The sequence below is a fragment of the Arachis stenosperma genome, chromosome 2 (genome assembly GCF_014773155.1).
Source record: "Arachis stenosperma cultivar V10309 chromosome 2, arast.V10309.gnm1.PFL2, whole genome shotgun sequence".
NCBI lineage: Eukaryota > Viridiplantae > Streptophyta > Magnoliopsida > Fabales > Fabaceae > Arachis > Arachis stenosperma.
Genome location: NC_080378.1, coordinates 667,222 through 689,588, shown reverse-complemented (window position 1 = coordinate 689,588; position 22,367 = coordinate 667,222). Strand labels below are relative to the sequence as shown.

At 31.4% G+C, this 22,367-nt stretch overlaps 2 protein-coding genes across 2 annotated transcripts; one reads left to right on the top strand and one right to left on the bottom strand.

Annotated features, from left to right (window-relative positions):
• Positions 1-778: 778 nt before the first annotated feature.
• Positions 779-6,235, top strand: LOC130960935 (SKP1-like protein 21). Its single transcript, XM_057886475.1, has 10 exons — positions 779-961; positions 2,020-2,354; positions 2,828-3,052; positions 3,176-3,367; positions 3,454-3,564; positions 4,188-4,266; positions 4,360-4,463; positions 4,592-4,761; positions 5,082-5,215; positions 5,789-6,235. Coding segments are annotated over exons 2-10 (1,053 nt in total). The 5' UTR covers positions 779-961; positions 2,020-2,318; the 3' UTR covers positions 5,791-6,235.
• Positions 6,236-6,372: 137 nt separating this feature from the next.
• LOC130960934 (signal peptide peptidase-like 4) lies at positions 6,373-13,314 on the bottom strand. The gene is made up of 14 exons (XM_057886474.1): positions 13,058-13,314; positions 11,802-11,960; positions 11,558-11,669; positions 11,188-11,307; positions 10,864-11,015; positions 10,398-10,580; positions 10,094-10,128; positions 8,907-9,069; positions 8,384-8,437; positions 8,167-8,259; positions 7,914-8,056; positions 7,718-7,788; positions 7,322-7,405; positions 6,373-6,886 (listed from the first exon to the last, which is right to left on the bottom strand). The coding sequence occupies exons 1-14, from the start codon at positions 13,184-13,186 to the stop codon at positions 6,765-6,767; spliced, it is 1,620 nt and encodes a 539-aa protein (XP_057742457.1). The 5' UTR covers positions 13,187-13,314; the 3' UTR covers positions 6,373-6,764.
• Positions 13,315-22,367: the final 9,053 nt, after the last annotated feature.

The window sequence follows — 22,367 nt, the reverse complement described above, 5'->3', positions numbered from 1 at the left end:
TAGGACGGTCTCTATCCACGAACTACATGTTAGTTGATAGTTCATCAATTTATTAATGACTATAATTAATATTAAAATAACTAGAATAATATTTCTATAATTTTAAGGATGTTAAATTTTACAATGTAAGTTTATCAAATAAAGATATGTTATGTATTGTTTGTAGTGGGTTTAGTGACGAAGAATTTGAATAGTATGTATAATGTTATCATCGTACATGTACCCAAAAGAAAAAAAATCTTTTAAAGTAATGAAACCAAATACAAATGAATTCATCTACCTTTTTAAAAAAAAATTGTAAATTAATTCTTTAGAAAGTTTTATCAAAGTTTAAACCAAACATATATACCCTTAATCGACTACCACAATAATAATCAAATGCCTAATTGATTTCTATTTTTATATTCAGTATATATATTTTGGATTTTTTGAAGAATAAACAAAAATAGTTAAAACATGAATTTTTTGTTTTCACAATATATCAATTCTCTCTTTAAAAAATCATGAAAACAAAAATATCGAAAACTTATATATAAACAAAAATAAAAATAGAAACAATGAACAAGATCCCTTTTTGTTTTTGTTTACAACCAAGATCAAAGAATTTATAAATAGATTTGGGCCTAAAACAAAGGTGAATTGTATCTGTTTTTGGTCAAGCCCTAAATCCTTGCTAACTTATTGGGCCTTAGGACCAAAAAATGAAAAACCAAACCTAATCGGGTTTCGGTATTATACGACGTCGTTTTAGCGAACACCCTTCGCATTGTATCATCCTCTATTCACCATTTTCACTTTGACACACAGAAAACAAACACCAACTGCACAAACAAAACTACTCGAAAGTGAAAATTTTTCCGTCACAGAAAAATCTTCCACCTTCCATTTCCTCTTTTATCTGCATCAAATTTCGGTTTTTTTGTTACTACTCTGAAACATCTCCATCTTTGGGTTTTAACAGGTACGCGTTTCGTTTAAATGGATAAACCCCCATCGATTTGATTGTTACACTTGAATGGTTCATTTGTTTTGTGTTTGTTTGAGTTGATGAATTGTAGGCTCTATTCAAAATCTCGTTTTTATTTCTCCATGTATGCTAATTAATTTTTGTGCTACCATGCTTTATTATTATCTATTGTTTTTTGTTTTGTTGTTTAGCTAGTTGGAAATCTGTGTGGTAGATACGAGGCCATAGAAATGATAAAGTTCTCAACTGGTTTTGGCTTCAGAAATAAACTGTGGCAATATGTGTATGAGTGATTTTAGTAGTTTTCATAATTTTTTTTTCTTTTTATTAGTTTTGATCATTAGGGTGTGATTTTAATCAGATAATGCCTTGTATGAATTGAATCTTGTTTGTTATTTGAGTATGAGTAAAATATGGTTAAGGAGAAGGTGGAAAAGAAAAAAACGTGCTTTTAATCTACTATTGTTAGAATTCTTAAGGAAAGTAATAGCCAATTGTTAAAGTAAATTTAGGGCTAGTTTGCTAGTGAGATTTGGGGAAGTAGAAACTTTAATTAGGAGGTTGCTTTTGCAAATTTTGTGGGATTGCGCAACATAACTTATTCAGCCTTGGGCCCTCGGAAGTGCCTTGATAGTACATTAGCAAATGATGTTCGAGGCGTTTCAATTGATATTTATTTTTTACTTTTTCCCACAGGAATGGAAGTTCCAATAATATTTCCGGTGAGAGCATATATATATAACGCATAATATAGTATTTAATGAACTAATAACTTTTAGTTTTGTCTGAATTTTCTTTTACAAAGAAACCGTGTGCGTTTAATGTGTCTGTACATAGGGAATGCAGAGACAATTTTCTTTTGCATAAATTAGCAGTACATTAAGTTGGAGACAATTTAATGGAACCCCCACTTGGTTGCCAAAATAGTTGTAGTTGTACAATATGCTTGCATTTTGGCCATCGTTAATTTTGTTGTTGTGCTTATTTGCAAATTTACAATTACCGCCCTTGCATTTGCTTTGCATATTGACTTATTTTCTTTACCTTTGCAGCTTTTAATTTGAATTTGAGAGGTCCAAATTCATTCTTCATTCTGCTCTTTGGCAAGCTAACACCTATTTTGCATACTGGTTGAAGTATTGTCATACAGAGAGTTGTGTAGCTCTGAAAATTCTCTCATAGACTATGTGTATTTGAACAATGTTGCTGGAGTAATAATAGTCCTGATTGCAGTTGTTCTCTGAAGCTGGACATCATGTGGTTGCTTGGGCTTGAAAATTAATTTTGCAGTGCACCAAAAAGACAAGAAACTTCTAGAATCCTTGTATTTTGCTTTTCAAATCCTTTCAAGATGTCAGAAATTGACATGGCCGTTATTAAACCTGAGGTATGATAATTATGTGTATAATTGATTTCTTTTTATTTTTAAAGTAGAAATTTCATTTTTGTTGTATTGCTTGTTTGCTTCCTTTTTTGCGTTTGGTAGTATTGCTTAAATTAATCCTTTGACCGTATTCACAAAACGTTTCATATTTTACTTTATTCCTTCATTTAAATAAGTTAAATAGGTCTAGTTTTCTTGTGGACCAGGACACATTCCGTGCCATTTATATGGTTAATGTCGTTCCCTTGCAAAATTGAATTCCCTTCTTGTCTCAAAAGTCAGAAACACAGATTTTGAAATTAATGAAGATTAAGCTTGTGATCTATGTTTTACTTCTCAGGATCCCCGAATTAAGTTAGTGTAGAATGTTCATATTCCAATATCTATTAAACCGGTATAGTTTAACCTGAGAAATTGCTTTCCGTGATTGTTTAAAGTGAAACTCAGAGCCTTCTGCTGTTTATTTGCATTCACAGATGATGAAGTCATATATTTGGCTTCAGACTTCTGATGGTTCAATCCAACAAGTCGAACAAGAAATTGCAATGTTTTGCCCACTGATATGTCAAGAAATAATAACAAAAGGCATGGGTTCATCAAAGAATTCTGCAATATCTCTTCCTCAACAAGTCACCCCTTCTACGTTGAGCTTAATTCTTGATTATTGTCGCTTTCATCAAGTACCAGGCCGCTCAAACAAGGTATTACTGCTTTCTTTAATGCACTTACCTTGTTATTATATACTTATATGCTACAAAACCAATTCTAATATGAATAATGAATGTCAAAGGTTATTTGACTTTTGGATTATTCATGTTACATAGGAACGGAAATCTCATGACGAGAAGTTCGTTAGGATGGGCACAAATAGGCTTTGTGAGTTGGTGTCTGCTGCAGACAGCCTTCAGTTAAGGCCATTGGTTGATCTCATCAGTCGTGCACTTGCTCGAAAAATTGAAGGAAGAACACCGGAGGAGATACGTGAAATATTTCATCTGCCTGATGATCTTACAGAGGTGTCTGGTGCTTGTGAGAACTCTATATGCCGATTATGTCTTCTTTGATTTTCAATTTTCATTTCTTATACATTCTCTTGGTGCAGGAAGAGAAGTTGGAGCCCTTGAAAAACATAACTGATGACCCAAGGATCAGACTTTTGAATCGTTTATATGCAAAAAAGAGGAAAGAACTAAAAGAGCGTGAAAGGTTAAAGGTGCCACCAAATTGTCTCTTACTTTGTTTTCATTAGATTTTATATATCCCATTGTTGATTGTAGTCCATATTCCTTGAATGGGTAATTCTGGTTTATTGTTTTAAGAACCGTGCCTTTTAAAAGTTTTTAAATTGTTATCTAAAGGTAAATGAAGGGTTTTATAATCTTAACACCCCCCTCACGGAAGAGCCCATCGAGCTTAAAGAACGGAAAATGCAGGGTTGCACTTACCTTGTGTTGAAATTTAACTTGGTTTAATTAGAAGGGTAAAGAGCGGCAAGGATCAGATTTTAGATCATTTCATTTTGGAGGCTATATACCTTGTCGAGAACCATCTCTGCTAAAAAATGATCTGCTTCTTGATGAGAACTGTGTAGATTGCTGTTGCCAATGGTGTACAGCAACCGTTGCAGTTGTGTCTGTCTGTGTGTGTGTGTGTATGCGTGCGTGCGTGTGTGTGTGTGTGTGCATGTGTGTTACATGGAACAGAGTTGTGTGCTGGTAGAGTTTTCACTTTTCACTGAGCTAGAACTGGTGCAGATATTTTGTTGAGTTGTTTTGTGTATCTTAAACTGTATATTAGTTTTGACTTTAATAAAGGTTGGCCCTATACATGTTTCAGAATGTCGAAATTGAAGAAGAGCGTGTAGATGAACGTTCAGTTGATGACCTTTTAACTTTCATTAATGGAAATGATAGAGGTAAGTGAGCTTTCCTTGTCACTGTTTTTACTTCATGGTTCTGTATCTACCATTATATTTGTTCCAAACTGCTGGTGATTAATTTTGTCACAGATGCAAAGGCGGTTAAAACTTCAAAGAGTAAAAAGAAGAACCGGAAGAAAAAAGACCAACAGAAGAACTCTTCTTTGAAGGACAATACTGCACTGGATAAGAAGGTGGTTGTGAATTTTCTGTCTGTATGCTGTTTAGTCCATTCATTTGGTGTTATTTTTTATTTCAGTTGAAAAATCTTTTGTTTTGTTACCAAAATGCTAAGTGGTTACTGCCTTTTTCCTTGTAATAGGAGTTAAATGGGCATGATACCGGTGACCAAAGTTCTGATGGAAATATAATTGGCGAGACATCAAATTTACTGTACGAAGAGGATGGCACCTTTTCTCCTAAGATTGACTTTGATGATGGAGATTTGGATGATGATGGGATTGAGCCTGCAATTAGGGAAAAAATTGACAGGTACATTTGTGTTCTTACATTACCTTTACTCTTTTAGCATAGTTTCAGTTACAGGTGACTTGCTTTTCTTTTAGAGGAAAAGACACCAGAATTATTGAACTGTACCCTCATGTTTCTTCCTTTTTTTTTTCCATTTGACTTGAGCACCACTTGAGCTAAGCCTTAGTAGTAGTGGCTATGTTTTCAACATCCCATTTTCCTTCCATGTTTCCCCTGGCTCATTTTGAGTAAAAGATTTTTGTGTGGTGATTATGCTAGTATGTTTCCGAAGATGCATGTTTTCTCCCAGCTCATGTGCATGGTAACCTTTGATGATGCAGGGAGGTGGCAGATTTTGCTCGCAGAATAAATTCTGACTGGACAGAGAGGATGCAAGATTTTTTAACATCCGGGAGAGAGAGGACATCAACGTTTTCTGCTACCAATGGGAATGGTTATCTAAGGCGACATGCATGTACGCTTTCTCCTAATGCGTCTCAATATTTTCCCTTACCTATAGTGTGCTTTTCTAGTTGCACTTATATTACTTATGAGTGCGAAAATCCCTTTTTTTAATTTACATCTGATTTTTTTTCATTATTTATTTAGCACCACTAGGAATTTGCTGCATGGTTCAATTTCCCATTCAACTTCTCCTTTCAAAAGCTGGCCTTTCTTCACTTGTGTCTTCCTGCACCATCTGCATTTTGGTGTATTAGTGTTCATGATGGGGTTCAAAATTTATTTTCTTTTGTTCTGCTATTTTCTAAAATTATGTTAAAATTTTTCTACAATTTGATTTTCTAGTTTATAATGCCCTTTATTAATCTGAGGATAGATATTCGGCTACAGGTAGATAGATGCTTGCTTTCTCACTTGTGAGACAAATATTAAAGGAACTTACATATGTTAAAGAATTTGGTAACCAAGACTAGTGAAACTGATTGCTTCCTTGTATTTTTCTGAACATATGCTCTAAAAATTTGAACTATTTCAAACCATTGATAGTGCTGTTGTTCATAGCTGAGGAAATATGTCTTATTTTCAGGACTGGACTCAGAATGGAAATGAATCCTTTCAAGTGCACCTCAGATGGCTGATATGGCTAGAACAATTTTGAGAGATTCTGACAAGCACCAAAAAAGAAAGTGTTGCATGTCAGTGGTTTTTCTTTTTCTTTTTCCCCAACCTTGTTTTTGTTTTAGTCTATTCTTTACAGTTCATTTTTGGTGCTTGACCCTGGTGCCATTTAATTCTCTGGGGCCAGTCCCTTGTACTTTTAGGTAACAAATAATGGAAAAAAATTTCCTTGTTTGTATGCTACCATTTTTGTTGTATGGAATACAAATTTTTTCTCCTTCTCTGTGGCAAGAACAAGGTGTCCCCATTTATGTGTGGGATTGATTTTAATTGAATGTTGTTATGACCTTTAGTTGTAAGTTTCAAGCTTGTTCACATCAATATAACAATAAAGTTATACCCCATGATTTTTAAATTAGTTACATGCTCATTGTAATGTTCATTGAGAAGATTGTGCATTAAAATATGCAACTAAACAAACAAATTTATGGGAAAATATTTCATGGAATAGCTTCATATGAAACATTTTCATCCCATATCAAACACATCATCTATATGAAAAACCATTATATGTAAATCAAACTTGTTATGCATAATAGTAATAATAATATACAAAATTATTGCTAAAGTAGAAATGGTAGAGCCTCTTAGTGTTATCATCCTTTACCATGTCTTCCCTCCTTTTGATTGAAGAAGTCCATGCATGCCACCTTGATTCATGGCTAAGGCATTAACCACCTAGATATATAATAATCTTACATCATACAGTTCCACATTTCCATGCATACACCATTAAAATAGTTGGTTGACATCTCTAATAATATATATTTTGGTTGTAATTTTTGTTACAAAGAGAAGTTACAAAATGTAACATAAATCTCCTATCAGTTGTTATCACTCTCCTATGTACTAATAGACCTAAGATACAAATCTGATGAGAGGGATCAATGCTGGTTAAGTGATTGTTGATCCTCTTCTTGCATGTGAGGGCAAGGTCTCTCTGGTTCCCCCCTTGTCCATAAAATCTTGAGTTCACCTCTCTTCTTTCCCAATGACAGAAAGGTTCCTGCATTTATGATTCAAGAAGTTAGGTTTTGGAAACCGGACCCGGATTGTCACATGCTATGCTGTAACCGTTTGTTATGTTGATTGAGTTGACAAAGCAATAGCAATCAATTTGGTTACCTAACTAAATGTCAGATACATGGACCAGTCCACATTATTGTGGTCTATCTAGAACTGTACTACTATAAAAGCATTTCACTTATTTGTCCACATGAATTTGGTACTAGCACAGCACTAACAGCAGCAATACCGGTCCATACTGTGATGAATTCAAGTATTTAACTATTTTCTTACTGTAAATCCAAACAAGAACTGATACTGAAAGATGAAACTTTGCAACAGCAAATGAGCAAAGTAACCATCATTACCTGCTTGATATAATGAGCATTTGTACTTGAATGTTAATAACTGACCTGAAACAAATAATTTTACTTACCAAGTGTGAAGGGAACTATATAAAGCAAAGCTGGTTGGCCATGTCCATCCATCAAGTTCAAAGCCACGTATGTGATGAGGAGACCTGCGGACCAAAACGACCAAAAGTCAAGGATTATGTAAAATCATCTCTGCAGGCAAAGATAAGAACATAAGGAAGACAAATGTAGTTCTTGATCTAATTAAATCAAGGTGCTAAGAAATTGCATAATTATTAATATACCTCGCTTATAAATTATAGATTAAACACTGCACATACCAACTTATTATGTCTTAATACATTGCAACAGAAATAATACTCAACTTCAAACAATTTTCCTTACTATGTAATAATCCAAATACCATTATCTCTGTTGAAAGATCTTATCAATGAGCTAGCATCAGATCAAGCATATACCTAAGCCATAGGCAGTCATTGCCCACAAGAAGTACCCAGCGCGAAGGCTCTTCTTTGCCAACCAATCATACCTGTAAAGATATCAATAGAATAATCATCCATTAACTGTAAAATATGATACTAAATATTCTCTGAAGTCTCAATCTGTTAACTTATAGGGCATACTATGTTATCTATTAATGAATTCCATTTAAACCTTAGTGAAAATGCTACTAGAAGCCCTGGTAAGATAATGTCCCCAAAACCGATGATGCTGTAACCACCCCAAGGATCGAACAAACGTGGTATCTTTAGTAGCATTGGGATACCATCTTCTCCACTCTTATCACCTCGAGCTACCTGTATAGAATAAAATATGTTGCAATAATTTAAAGTTGAGATAAGAATAATTTTTTAGGCTGAACTCAAGCTTTGTAAAGAAGGGGAAAACATTTCTTTAGAACACTCACCACTATCATGACGCTCTCATGGAACCACCGTTTAGAAACGAACACCCAAAAGATGTCGTATAGGAAGGCGCAGCTGAGAAGAACAGTTCCAACCTGATACAGAGAAAAGGAGGAAAGAAGAAAAGTGGTATGTTAATAATAGTTCAGTAGTATCCCAAAAGAAAAAGCCAACAATATTATATCATAGATAATGAAGAATTTGACAACGAAATGTTACCTTGAGATTCGGTATCCGTACAATCTGAAGAACTGTAATTATCAGTGTGATACCCTGCATCACAGGAAGGTGGCTGAAGAGGTAAATATTTGATCAATTCACTCATTTCTATCTTGAAAGTTTAATTCGAAGCTTTAGGCTTAAAGAAGGAAGTGCAAAACTAATAAGAACTCCTAACAGAAGAAAATCAATTTCTATTTGAATCAACATTAACAGAGAACTAATATCATGAAAAATAAAACAGGATAAGAGAAAATAGACGACATCAACATGAACCTGAAACTACAAGTAACATGGATACGAAAACTAGTAGTGGCTATATCCTATTTCAGTGACCAAGAACATTCTCAAAATAAATGCAATGAGTTTCATATTACACTCATATGAGAAGTAACAGATTCTGTTCTAGTTCATGAACATTTTATAGTTTTACTAAGATATGCTAGGTAGCTCAGGCCAAATAATAAACAGTAGAAGACATTGGTATGGTAAAAAAGGGGTGAAAGTAGTAAGTTAATCTTACAAGGATGTCTTGACCGATCCAAGCAAACGAAGCACGACGATAAACTGCCCATATCACAGCGAACACTATGCAAAAGGGGGTAACGGCAAATGTCAGATATGAGACAGCTCCAAAGAAGGGAATTTTCACAAATGTTTGTGCAGCATGTTGGAACCATCTGAAACTATAAACATTTTGCTGTCAATTCCAAGTTCCAATAGAATAAACCATGCACTCTGCACTGCTAGAAGCCTTGAGCTGAAGTAATATCTTCTCTAATAACATCAATTTATCCAAGATAGCATTAAAGTAAAAAGAAGGGTAAAGTACTAAATTAGTCCCCTATGTTTGGGCGTAATCCTGTTTTAATCCTTAAAGTTGTGTCCTATTTGAATCCAAAAAAGTTTCATTTAGCTTCAATGTAGTTCGACCGTGAGGTCAAAGTTAAATAATTAACGAAATGTTCTACATGACAGCAGTACAAGAACAAGGTCGATAATCTGGAGAATAAATACAAATTTCCAGAGGCACAAAATCAACTGTGGATGCATTAATACATTTATTTATTATTTTTCTAACAATTTAAATGAAATATTTTCTATAGAACTAAAGAGAATGATAAATAAATGTATTGATGTATCCACAATTGATTTTGTACCTCTGGAGCTTATACTTATTTTGCAGATTATCGACCTTGTTTTTGTATTGCTGTCATGTAGGACATTTCGTTAATTATTTAATTTTGACCTCATGGTGGGACTACATTGAAGCTAAATGAAACTTTTTTGGATTCAAATAGGACACTTTAAATCTTAAGGACAAAAACAGGATTATGCCCAAACGTAGGGGACTAATTTAGTACTTTACCCTAAAAAGAAAAAAGGCCTTACATGAAAATAATGTAATATTCATGTTTGAGCAATATTCACCAGTAGCTATATTAAATTCAATCTATGGTTCTTTGAAATTAAGTTCCTTAGCTTTTCATACAAAGGACTTCATGCTTCTTTTTATAGATGATGAAAATATTCATTATTAAAAGGCACAAGACTATAACATAACAGGTCAACCATAAATTTATAATGAAAGAAATGTTTGCAAATGATTCATCAAAAAAGGGTCCCAGCTAAACACCTTCATTCAGTATGTCTTTGATGGCAAATGTTCATTAAAAAAACTATATAGGAAATAAGGAGAAAAAAACTAACCATGATAAAAGAGCCACCAAACAAGTTTGCAGTCCCTGAAAGCACATAAAAGATATATAGATTAAGCAGCTATAAAACAACGAAATCAACTGTACATTATGAATTAGCTCTAAGTAACTATTGGTGTAAAGATGGTTAAACAACGATAACTAAGCCTTGTCCCTTAAGGTAGGATTGGTTACATGAATCAAAATGAAATTCAAAACAACAAGAACCAAGCCTTGTCCTTTCGGTTAGAGGTGGCTACATGGATCAAGATGAACTTGAATCAACAAGAACCATGCCTGGAAGAAGAATAACTCACCTCTACTCCCCCAATGCAGAATAGAACCACCAGAACTTCAACAAACCAGAATGACATTAACTTGTAAAGCATAACCAGGAAACAAGAAGCGATCACAACAAATAAAATTGCAGCCACGGTACTGATTTCCACATAACCACTTGAACCAACATTCTGTGTGCTAAGGTATTCATCCGAAGCATCCTGCATGTAAATCCTTATATTAGAAACTAGGATAATGAATTTCCAAATATTAGGAGAAATATTCATTTATAAAGAAATGAAAAATTGGTCAATGTTGAAAGAGAATAAAACTACTTCTTTAGAGAGCCTAATCATAGATAGTATATAACATGGGATTTATTGTTTTGATGAGTTCTCCTTTTCAGCAACTTTTAAGTGTCATTGTTGCCAACGAGGATATGTTGTCCTCATCATCTGTGTAATCTTTCTTTCTTCACTCTATAAGCATGAAAAAGGCAATAACCTTTAAAAGCTTCTCTTGCTCAATAGCTGCTTCTCTAGCAGTCCAAGCAGACCAATAAGAAGCACATAAAATGGTTCCAACGGCCATAAGCCATAGAAACACTTCCGCAACATCAACCAATGGACGCAGCGGAGAGTATAACTGCACGGACACTTGAAAGCAGGAATGGTACATGCAGGAGGGCAAAGCATATCAAGTAAGACAATAAGAACAATTCAGGGATCGAAATATAAAGTACTCATTTTGAAAATAATATTTTCCTATGCCAAAGAAACACTGTCTAACTAACAATCAAATAAGAGGAGTGTAAAAAGAAAAACATACCTGTGGAGTTGTTTTTTATATGTTTTTCTATGTTTAATCCAGCATATTGTGGAAGCATGACAGCGGGTATTCCAATATCAACATCGGTTTCATTCTCTTCACAAACCATCTTGAAAAGTTCTGTACAGCATGGACACACAATAGTTGCTTAAAAGTTAAAACAAACATAAACTAAATTCTTATTTATACAGAAAGAAAAAGAAAGGTGAAGGAATACTAATTGCAACTGCTTACTGCAAAATCTTATTTATCTAAAAATTATCTAGCACTATCTTCAACTATGATCTCCAAGATCACTTGTAGGAGTAAAATAACTTTTGGAGAAATGAAAAACAAAACCGACTTGGACTAAAAGAATGCACAGAATTACCTGTCCTATAATTTATAATGAGGATGGCTGAAGCACCAGCTTCCTCAGCTATATTTGCCTTGGTTGTGAAACTACATTTTCCTCGTTGCACCACAATGATCTCACTAGTGAGCTAACAATAGTGCAAAGAAATGAAGATTACATTCCAAAAATAAATTAGATTTTTCACTACAGACAATTGTGTTTCACATGCAGGTGAAATTTCACTTGGCAAGTTTCCATAGCTCAAAATTAGGACAAATACCTTATTCTTAGGCTTGGAACAACAATCAGGAGGGTCAGCCATGACAACTCTAGTGTGGTTGGCACGTTTCTCTTTTGACTCCAAAGTAGGGCCGAATCTTGCACCAACACCTACATACTCACTGTTTTCAACACCATCAATCCAAGTGGGGACTTTGACCTAACAGAGACAAGAAATTGGTCAATGCTGTTAAAGCAAAAAACCATAAACAAGTATATCTAGCTGTACACCAAGGTAATCTCACTTGAGACTTCACCTAGACTTTGAGGAGTTTAGATAAACTTCAATCATAAAATTCAACTTGTGTAAACTAGATTTGGGAGACCAAAACCACAAGTTTTCAAATTAACTTGACAGTTGTTTTTTCCTTCTTTTAAATAAATTAAAAAAATAAAAATAAAAAGAAGAGCAGAAAAGAAAAGAAAGGTTAGGATTGTTAACTCAACAGTTTCATAACCTTCCCTTTCTTGAAGATGAAAAAAATCATAAAAAATATAAAGGAGGTTTGGAACAAATAAAGGCTAAAAGCACTGGGAGAATGAGATATATATATATATATATATATAATTAATTTTTAAAAAAATGGTATTTGAGATGTATCTAGAAAATAAGTACACCTGAAACAACTACAAGTGCCAAAGATGCTAACTTTTAGTAACTTGGCATGATGAAATTCATGGGAAGAAAAAGATAGGGAAATAACAATGGAATCAAAGATATCATGCATATCTTTGTTATAAAAATAAAATGAAATAATCACACTTTCCAAAGTAAGCTAGAACAATCAAAAGCATCATCTATGCGACGATAACAAGGTAATAAGAAAAAAAGAAACATTATATGCAACAAGCAAGTTCATCAGCATCATTTCAGTTAATATTATTAGTGTTTTCTGATCATTTCAATTTTTTTTTTTTTCTTAAGCTCAAGAGAGTTTCAATTAGGCAGAAAAAGTTCATCTTCCCAAACTCAAACCTCAAATCAAATACCAAAATATCTACTTTTAACCCCCCAGGAAAACTAATTCCACTCAACTTTAATAAATTTCATCACTTGAAAAATTAACTTAAAAAGGAAAAAAAAGAATCTTTTGCATCATTCTTCATTTTTCCCTTTTTACAAATCAGCTCCATTTTTTGCAGGAGTTTCCAAGCACAAGCAGAAGCATCATCAAAGTCCAAGATCAAAAGGCACTATACTGTGATTATTGATGGCATGAATGAATCAAAGAGTGTGTGAGAGTGATTGAATGTTACCAGAACAAAGTTGTTCTCACAACCAGGTCTTCTTGGAGCAACATCATCATGGTGAACTATGTCTCCAGCCAAAGCCAAAGTTGCAGAAGAGAGCATGAAGAGAAGGAACACACCATGTGGAAGAACCATGCTGATGAGAACTCAAACTGAGAATTGAGAGATTCTAGATTGGAAAGCTTTTTTAAGCAGAAAAACCAAAGAGGGTGTTAGAAAGATACCAAAATAATAATAATAAAAGAAAAGTGGAGAATGGAGAGAAAATGGAGGAGGAAGGTACAAAAAGGAAATGGCCAAACGAGACCTGAAAGTGGCGGTGCTCTTATTATATCTATATATTTTTTTTAATCATATGATTAAATTATGATTACAGCAATATTATAAGAAAACAAAAGATTAGTTATCAATTAACCTGAAAACTCATGTGCAGTTGAATTAACGTGAAGTTGATATTTAAAAGTTGTTAGATAATTTGACTGATTTGATCAAATTTTTATTTAATAACTCTCAGATATCAACTTTATGTGAAGTTAACTTCACCTGAATTTTCACTATTAATTAATTATAGCATAGAAATATATATTTGGTATTTATAAAAAAATTGATTATTCTATTTTAACTAAATTTATTATTATTTTTTGTCGGTAATTTTAATTATTAATTTATTTTTTTTATTCTAACAATTTAACAATATATTACTGATTGCTTGCTTAAAATGATAAAATCAGTTGATCCTCTAATATTAATCTTTATTATTAGTGTATTAGAAAAATCCGTAAGGATCTTGTAAAATAATAAATTAATGATTTTATTTACTAATAATTTTTGTTTGTTTTGATATAGAGTCTATGGTTTTTTGTCGTTTGTGGGACTAAAGGAGTGAGGAAGGTCCAAAGCAGTAGATAGAGCGCGTGGTTAATGTTGACTGCGCGTGGTTAATCTTCACTTCTTCACACATTGACTTAGTTATTAACTGCTATGCTTTTCTTGTACGGCTCAAATCTAACTAACTCATTAATTCATTATTACTAACACTTCTATCTCTATCTACTTTAGTAAATTAAATATTTAATTACTCAGTTAATCTGTATAATTTAATTAAATTTTTAATTAAATTATTATATTATTTTAATTTTATAATTAAATTTTTTTAATGTAAAAAATATTACAATTAATTAAATATTTTTTATCCATTGAAAATATTTATAATTAAAAAATTAATTAAATTTTTATTGTAAATATTTTAGTAAAAATATTATATTAATTTTAACATTTTTAACATAAAAAATATAATTATAAAATTAAAAATAATATAAAAATTAATTAAAAAAAATATAAAAATTTAATTAAAAATTTAGTGAAATTATAAAGATTAATAAAATAATTAAACCTAAACTAAATTAGTTACACTATATCTATAGATCACTAGATCTAGTTATGATATCTTATTATTGAATTTACTTAATATTATTTCCTTTTTTTACACATTAAAATTTCATTTTAATAATATATCATATTATTCTCTAAAGTTTTCCAGTTTTAATAAACAAATACTTGTGACAAAACATTTAACAACTTGATAAAGACTCGGATTAATTATTAAAGAATTTTTTTATAAGAATAGATAATATTTGAGATAAAGAATAGATGCTTTTCACTTCCACTGTCACAATCTTCAAACATATATGTTGTTGACAAACAATAATTGTAACATCTAATTCATTTTTAGTGGACGAAGAATAGAATATTAGTAATATACAGTGGTTAAATAATTAATTATGCTTTCTTTACAATTTGTGTGGTCCATTCCACTTGCCACTTGCTTCGAGTTCACACAGCGCGCGTGGGGAAAGGTTGCGTACATTTTACCGGCTACCGGTTATTGCGTTCCGTATGTACCGTACTGTTAAGACAGCATCATAACCTCTGTTTTATTACTTTAATCACAAATTGCATTAACCGGCACGTGGCAGAGATCACACTTGGAAATCGGAATAATAGGTGGGCCCGAATAGGAATCTTTAGCCCAATATGCTAATGAGCTCCTTAGCCCATTAACTTCAGTGTCAGCAGAAAAAGAAAATCTCTATTGTTTCCGGGAGTACTTTATTATGCAGATTAAAATTGTACATAAAGAAAGAGTATAATTTTTTTATAATTATTTTTTATCATTTTATTATTATTTAAAATATAGGTCTTAATTTTTTCAATTTCTCTTTCATTCTATAAAAGAAAAAATCTATAAACTTATAACTTTACCATATAATTCACCTTGTTTCTGTATGAGAAACCAGCGTCAAAGTATAATTCGTCTTGTTCGATGTTTGAACTTGTTTCTCCTCAAATAAAGTGAGATATACCTCAAACCTTCAAAAAAATAGCGATGGTGAACACTTGTAAAGACACTTTAATAATCAAGTTAAAAAGAATTATGCTGGTAAAAGTGATATTGAGAGTGAATAACGTACATGTAATTTAATGAGTCACTTCAATTTATAAAATTGCTGTGTTTAGAACAATTATCAGTATTTCCGTACCTGTTTTAGGGAGTTTTGGTTGACCATTCGCTATCTACATTTTAGTGACCAATTTGAGTTTGTTTAGAGAGATTTGTTTGAGATTTTTGCTTGAGATTCTTGCAGTAATTTGGAGTTGGCACATGGTTATTTGACTTTATTTGAACTATGAGTCTATAAATTTCTTTTAAACCGACTTATAACTAACGGATTATCTATAATTTTATTAAATTATATTAATTCTTTTCTTTTTGAAAGTTTAAGAATTTAATTCAAATTTTTAATATATAAGAATCTATTTAGAAAGTGCCTTTCCGACCAAAAATGATGGTGCTTTGTTCATGGTGGTTTTATATTATTACTAGCGTGATAACCCGTGCAATGCACGGGCTTCACGAAATTTAAACTTTTTTAAAACAAAAATACTAAGAATATAATTAAAATGTATTCTATAAAAATAGATATGTTGTATATAAATTTGGATAATTACAAAATTATCAATACACTAAAATAAAAAATAGAATATAACAATTATTTAATATATCAATAAATGATATAACATATTTTTTAAGATAATAAAAGATAATAAAATATTCAAATAATTATTAGCAACTAAAAATCAGAAAAAAAAAAGCCCAACAAAGATATAGTTTACTATTACTAAATTATATTCTATAAAAATATGTATGTTATAATAACAAAATTATCACTACATTAAAATAAAATAATAGAATATAACAATTATCCAGTATGTCAATGACTGCTAACATATTTTTTAAGATAATAAAATACAATAAAAATTGTTAGATACCAAAAAAAAAGAGTCCAACAGAGATGTAGTTTACTATTATGTATAATCTTAAAAACATAGATTGTCAAGATACCTATTGATAAGAAAACAAAATATCTACAACACAATTCACCATATAGTCCAAAATATGTGTCACATAGAGTAATACATAAGAGTCTCTTGTTTATAAGGCATCTATATGTACCACGATATAAAAATGCAAGACAAAAGAGAAAAAGTTGCATTTAACATTACCCGTTGTCAGACAGTTCTCTTGTTTTATTACTTTCTTCGCTGATCTCAATTGATGAATTGCTTGCACGACACAAATCTATTGGATTATGAGGATCAACACCTTTCAATGTGTCCTTTTCATCATCATCTTCATTGTCGTATGATGAGAACTCATCATTAAATGGTTCAGACTCATATAACACCATCACATCAGGTGATGAAGGCTCACTATTTTTATTATATTTGATGTGGAAGACTATATATGTTGTTAAGTGTTTCTTGATCTATTCAGTCAACCACATAAAAGTTATTATTGGGGTGAATTTGAATTGGTTGGTTCTTGTGATTCCAAATTAAAATAAAAAAGATTCCGAAACTCACATATCTAAATTGCACAGTCACCCTCTATTCACAAAATAAAAAACTCTCAATTACTGATTGCAAGTTCTAAGGACCATATGTATTTAAATTTTCAATTTCAACCATGTTCAAAAATTTCTTTTTGATAATATATACATACAAAATATTGAAACTAACAATAATAATAGAAGATTCATATATTTTAAAGAGCAAGTAATATTATCCGACAACAAATACAATTTAAAAATATAAACAACACAGTTCAAAAGATAAACATGAATAAGAACCATAACCAATATAATTTATGTATATAAAAAAAATTTCTTGATTTATCGTGTTAAAAATGTAACAAAGCAGTTAAGAACTGAAAGGACCTCTAACAACAGAACAACCAAAGAACTTGAAGCTAGTCATTCAACCCTTTTACACCAGATTAACAAATTTCTTAAACTACAACTTGAGGTGTTGCAAGCCTTTCAATTAGAACCCTGCAAGCGTCTTCAAAATTCAGTTTAATAGTTGAACATTTAATATTATTTTAAAAGAGTTCAAAAATTTCAAGAACCTTCTTTCACATATCCTCAATGAGCAAATAAACGTTACACAACTAACCTCAAACAGATCACTCTGCAAAATGCTGCTTGAGAGGTAAATGGAAAGAAAATTTTCAAGATCATCTCTACTATACCCAAATGTCATTTGGAAAAGGTCATCAGTTTCAAATAAAAAGAACTCAGCTTCATCAGCAATCTACACAAATAGATAATAAAATTAGCCAGTTTAAATAAATAATTAAGAGTATGCGAGAGTAAAAATTTTGAGCTCATATATACATTTGCTAATTGCGTTCCAAATAATGCACGGGAGGCACTCCTCTTCGAAATGACCCACTACTGCACTTCACTCATACGATTCCTAGTTAAAAAGCCCAGAGTGTTAGAAGCAATTAATGATTCAAAGAGTGGGAGGATCAAATTCTTTACAGTGAAAGAAGTTATAAGGTATTCATACGTGAGGGACTCACATTTTATAATATGCATGTGTGCTATGCGCTATGCTTGGATTCAGTATTTGGTGGGACATAGCTCCTGAGCAATTACTCTTAAGACCGCCTGCTTTGTTTTTTCCAGATCTTAGTACTCTTTTGAGGGTAGTTCGAAATACTTTCTTTGATCAAATTTGTAACATTCACCCTCATGTTACCAACCTACTATGTGACTATCTATTAAAAAAATATAAAATTGATTATAAGCTATACATCTTATTCAATATCATAGATCAATACCTGGAATGAGTTAAAGTCCACCAAAATTCAAATGTATTGCATACATCTTACTCAAACTACACCAACCCATCAAATATAAAGTATAAGAAAATTCATAGAAATATAAATTCATTTTTTTAATTAATAGATACTAAAAAATAAATATTAATATTCTTCGGTAGACATAAAATCTTTAGAGTAATAAGCTAGGTTTCAATAAGCCAGTATTAGAGCCTTTTTCCTTCGAATCCAGCTCCAACCAGCAAATATTCCTGTTTTATGGCTCAATGCCTTAAGACCTTTCCATTGCTCTACTCCATTTTTTGAGTAGAAAGAAAAAAGTGAATATTGAAGAAGGAAAAAAAATTTTCACAAAAAAATCCATCTTTGAGCTTTCATGATAAAAGACTAAATAAACTATCAAATACATAAAAATATTAATAAAACAAAAAAATATTATTATATATTAATATAAAATCACTGTGATACACAATTAGGATTACCTGCATTTCGTCTGCAACATGCACAAAAGGAATATATTTTGTAATAAGTAACATCTAAATGATTAATATTGCACCAACTGCATAAATAAAATTTTAACACAATAATATAAAATCAACAAAAAGAATAAACAACCTAATAAGCATGACAGAGACAGCTAGCAATAAAATTTCAATAGGAAAAAAAAATAGATACCTTGTACGCATTGGTTGAAGATGATTTGAAATTGTCGGAAGGAGCGTTGTCATAATTAAGGCAAATCAGCCATACCACCATTTGCTCCATTAGATTGTCAGATACGAAAAGTCTATGAAATTGAGCTACTTTTAAAGAGAAAGTCAAAAAATGAAGTAGAATCGTTTATTTTTTAAATATGCAATTACTTGAAACTCCTTAAACCATATTCCACTGAATGAGTCGTAATTGAAACCAAAACTCAAACCCCTTTTCGACCATCACCAGCATCAAAAGAAGAATTATTATCGCCATTACAAATCCAAAAGTTTGTATTTTTTGTGATCAAACATTATAGTCATGCAAGTGTATGTCTCACACACTGGCCACATTGGATTGTTAAAATATTTAACTTTCTTTCACTTGCCTGGAAAAACAAGATAAAGTAGAAGTAAGTAATAAAGTAAAAATTCAGTCCAACAATCAGGCCAGTGTACTCTCACACAATGAATTCAAAACGAAATGATAGATAACAACCAAAATGAGTTTGAGATGCCAAAAACCACCTAGAAACAATAGCAGAATGACACTTTGCCTCAGACCCAAGCACTAAAGCCATAGCCTTCAAACAATTATTCGCCTACACATTAAAAAATAAATCTAAATCAGTAGCTAAAAATATGGTTCAAAAATAGCTAAAATTAGAATTTTCAGAGATAGCTAGAAATCTAAAAAGCATACCTGTGAAATAGGCAAAGATATGGTGTCATTAGAGGATACAGAGTGAACCTACTGCACTTGGTAATTGCGCTAACCAGTGGTTGACGCATACCTAGAAATCTTACATTTCAAAATAGTGATTTAATAATTACTTAAAACACAAAGAAACCTAGAAAACAGGATGATGATTTAAAAAATTAATAAAAATTAATTTCACAAAAAAAAAAATCCGAAAAATCATAACACACCTTTGAATCCAAAGGAGATATAGGAAATAGAATGCGAACTTAAACAAAACCTAATTAAATTTTTTACTTAACTATTTCCTTAAACATAACTAAATCATTAGGCATGGGAACTTTGTTCATTTAGTTTTCAAATAACAAAAAGTTTTTAATTCACATATTTAACACACTATACTCTTCTCCAAAGCATGAACCATTAACTAAACCCCTTGATTGTCCAAATACTCGGCAATCATACAAAAGAAATAAATAATAAACAAAAAATTGATAGGGATTTCTTTACCCGTACTAATTCAAAATCAACTAATCAATTTTTTTTTATTGGTATTTTTTTTTCAACCTGACATATAAATGAACATAAAAAAAATGGTATACCTTTTTATCAGCATAGATTTTAACATGAAAATATAACAACTAAAACAATAAGAAAAAAGAGAGAGCACAATCTAAAAACAAACCCGAATCAAATATTGGCCAAATGTCAATAACAGTATCATAATCACACAAAACTCCAACACAAAAATTACAAAAATCTATTTACATCAAAATATAACAGTTTGCAATAAAAAAATTAATGCCACAAAGCCTGTAAATTTTGAAAGACATTCAAAGAAGCCTTAGAATTAAACACAGTGAATTCATAATTATGTGAAATACAATAATACCTAGAAAAGACGATGATGATAAACAAAATTAATTTCAGAAAAAAAAACCCTCACAGTGAATTCATAATTATTGAATACTGAACATTTTAATTACTCAATTTTAAAATATTCGCACATACAGGAGGAGGCCTTCGTCTAGAGGCTCTGAAGTACCCGTGATGTTAGCGGATCCAATTTGTTTGTTCTCCTCTATATTATTTGATCACCCCCGAAGCAAACCCAACATATATAAATAAAAAACAAAACATAAAAGACTTATCAGAATAAAATAAAGTATCATATATGAAGATTACATAGCCCAGCTCAGTCAATTACAAAATGAACAGACATTGATCAACTCCACAATTGTTAGAATTTTGTTGATAGCTCTACCCATTACTTTGAAAACAATTTTATTGGAACACCTTTCCAATGAAGAAGCAAGCAATATAATATGAGCAAAAACCTGTACAAAATGGTCCTCACAACATCAATAAATACACAACATGTCAAATTCATCCAGATACATTTTTCAAGATTTAAGTTTCATTTTTTTGTTGACAATTTTTAGGTCCAAAAATGCTTACAATATAATGTGTTCCCAAAACAGGTTCTGAAAATAAAAATAACTATTTGCTAAACATGTACTTAGTTTAGATTCATAATTGGATTTAAAATTAAAAAAAATAACACACACTCAATGTTCGCACTGTAGCAGCTAAGCATGATTCTTCTTGTAAATTTTCAGTTCATTTCAAGGTAATTCTTATTTTATCCAAGGAATAAAAGAAAGGAGTATAATTACAACACCAAATGTTCTAAACGAACAGAGGCAATAGTAGTTTGTATTGCAAGCTGTGCTAATAAAAGAGTAAATAGAAGGAAGAAGGTGAGGATCCTAAACCAAGGTCATGGCATAAGTAAGTAGTTGTTCACCCTTCCCTGACTTGTGATACTGATCTTGTTTTCATCCATTGGCATTTCTGCCATTGACTTCTCCACCTTTTGGTACCGATCTATCTATTGAATGCCACACACCAACACCAAAAATAATAATAAAAATAAAAATCACATGATTCAACCACAACCATGACACAAAAACAATCAACCTGTATTTGGAATAATAAGTAATATAAATACTAAAAGAAAAGTTAATAATTAATAGCATTCTTAGGACAAGCCTAATTTTGGGATATAATATTGATTTTACACTTTCAAAATCTATCAAAATAGCTTTTTATTATAAACTATGTTTAACCTAATATACACTTAAAAGTCAATTAATATTAGGAGAGAAATGCTTCCATGTTGACTGGGGTAATCACCTTGTTGGAGATTGTATGTAAAGGCAGCTAGAACATGGTGGTATGAATCTTGTGAACAAAATTCCATAGCTTCAACATTGCCATCCAAATAGCAATGTGCTATATTCATAATAAAAAGGGTTTTGTCCAACCATATTAAACACTAATCATCAATTAAACAACAACCAAGTAATGTGATTGAATCAATGTGTGTAAAAATCAATATGTCAATGAACAGTATAACATACTTTGTAAGATAATAAAATATAATAAAAATTATTAGACACTAAAAAAATAGAAAAAAAGTTCAACAGAGATGTAGTTTTCTATTATGCATAATCTTAAAAACATAGATTGTCAAGATACTTATTGATAGCAAAACAAAATATTTACAACACATATAAATTTGTTCATTAATCAAAAAATAAAATATGTCCAAAACAATTTAACATATAGTTCAAAATATCTATCAAACAGAGTTATACATAGGAGGCCTAACATCGCTGAATTGACAACTCTATCTGGCGGTTAGGTATCGAGTCGAGTTTCAAGGTAATGTTG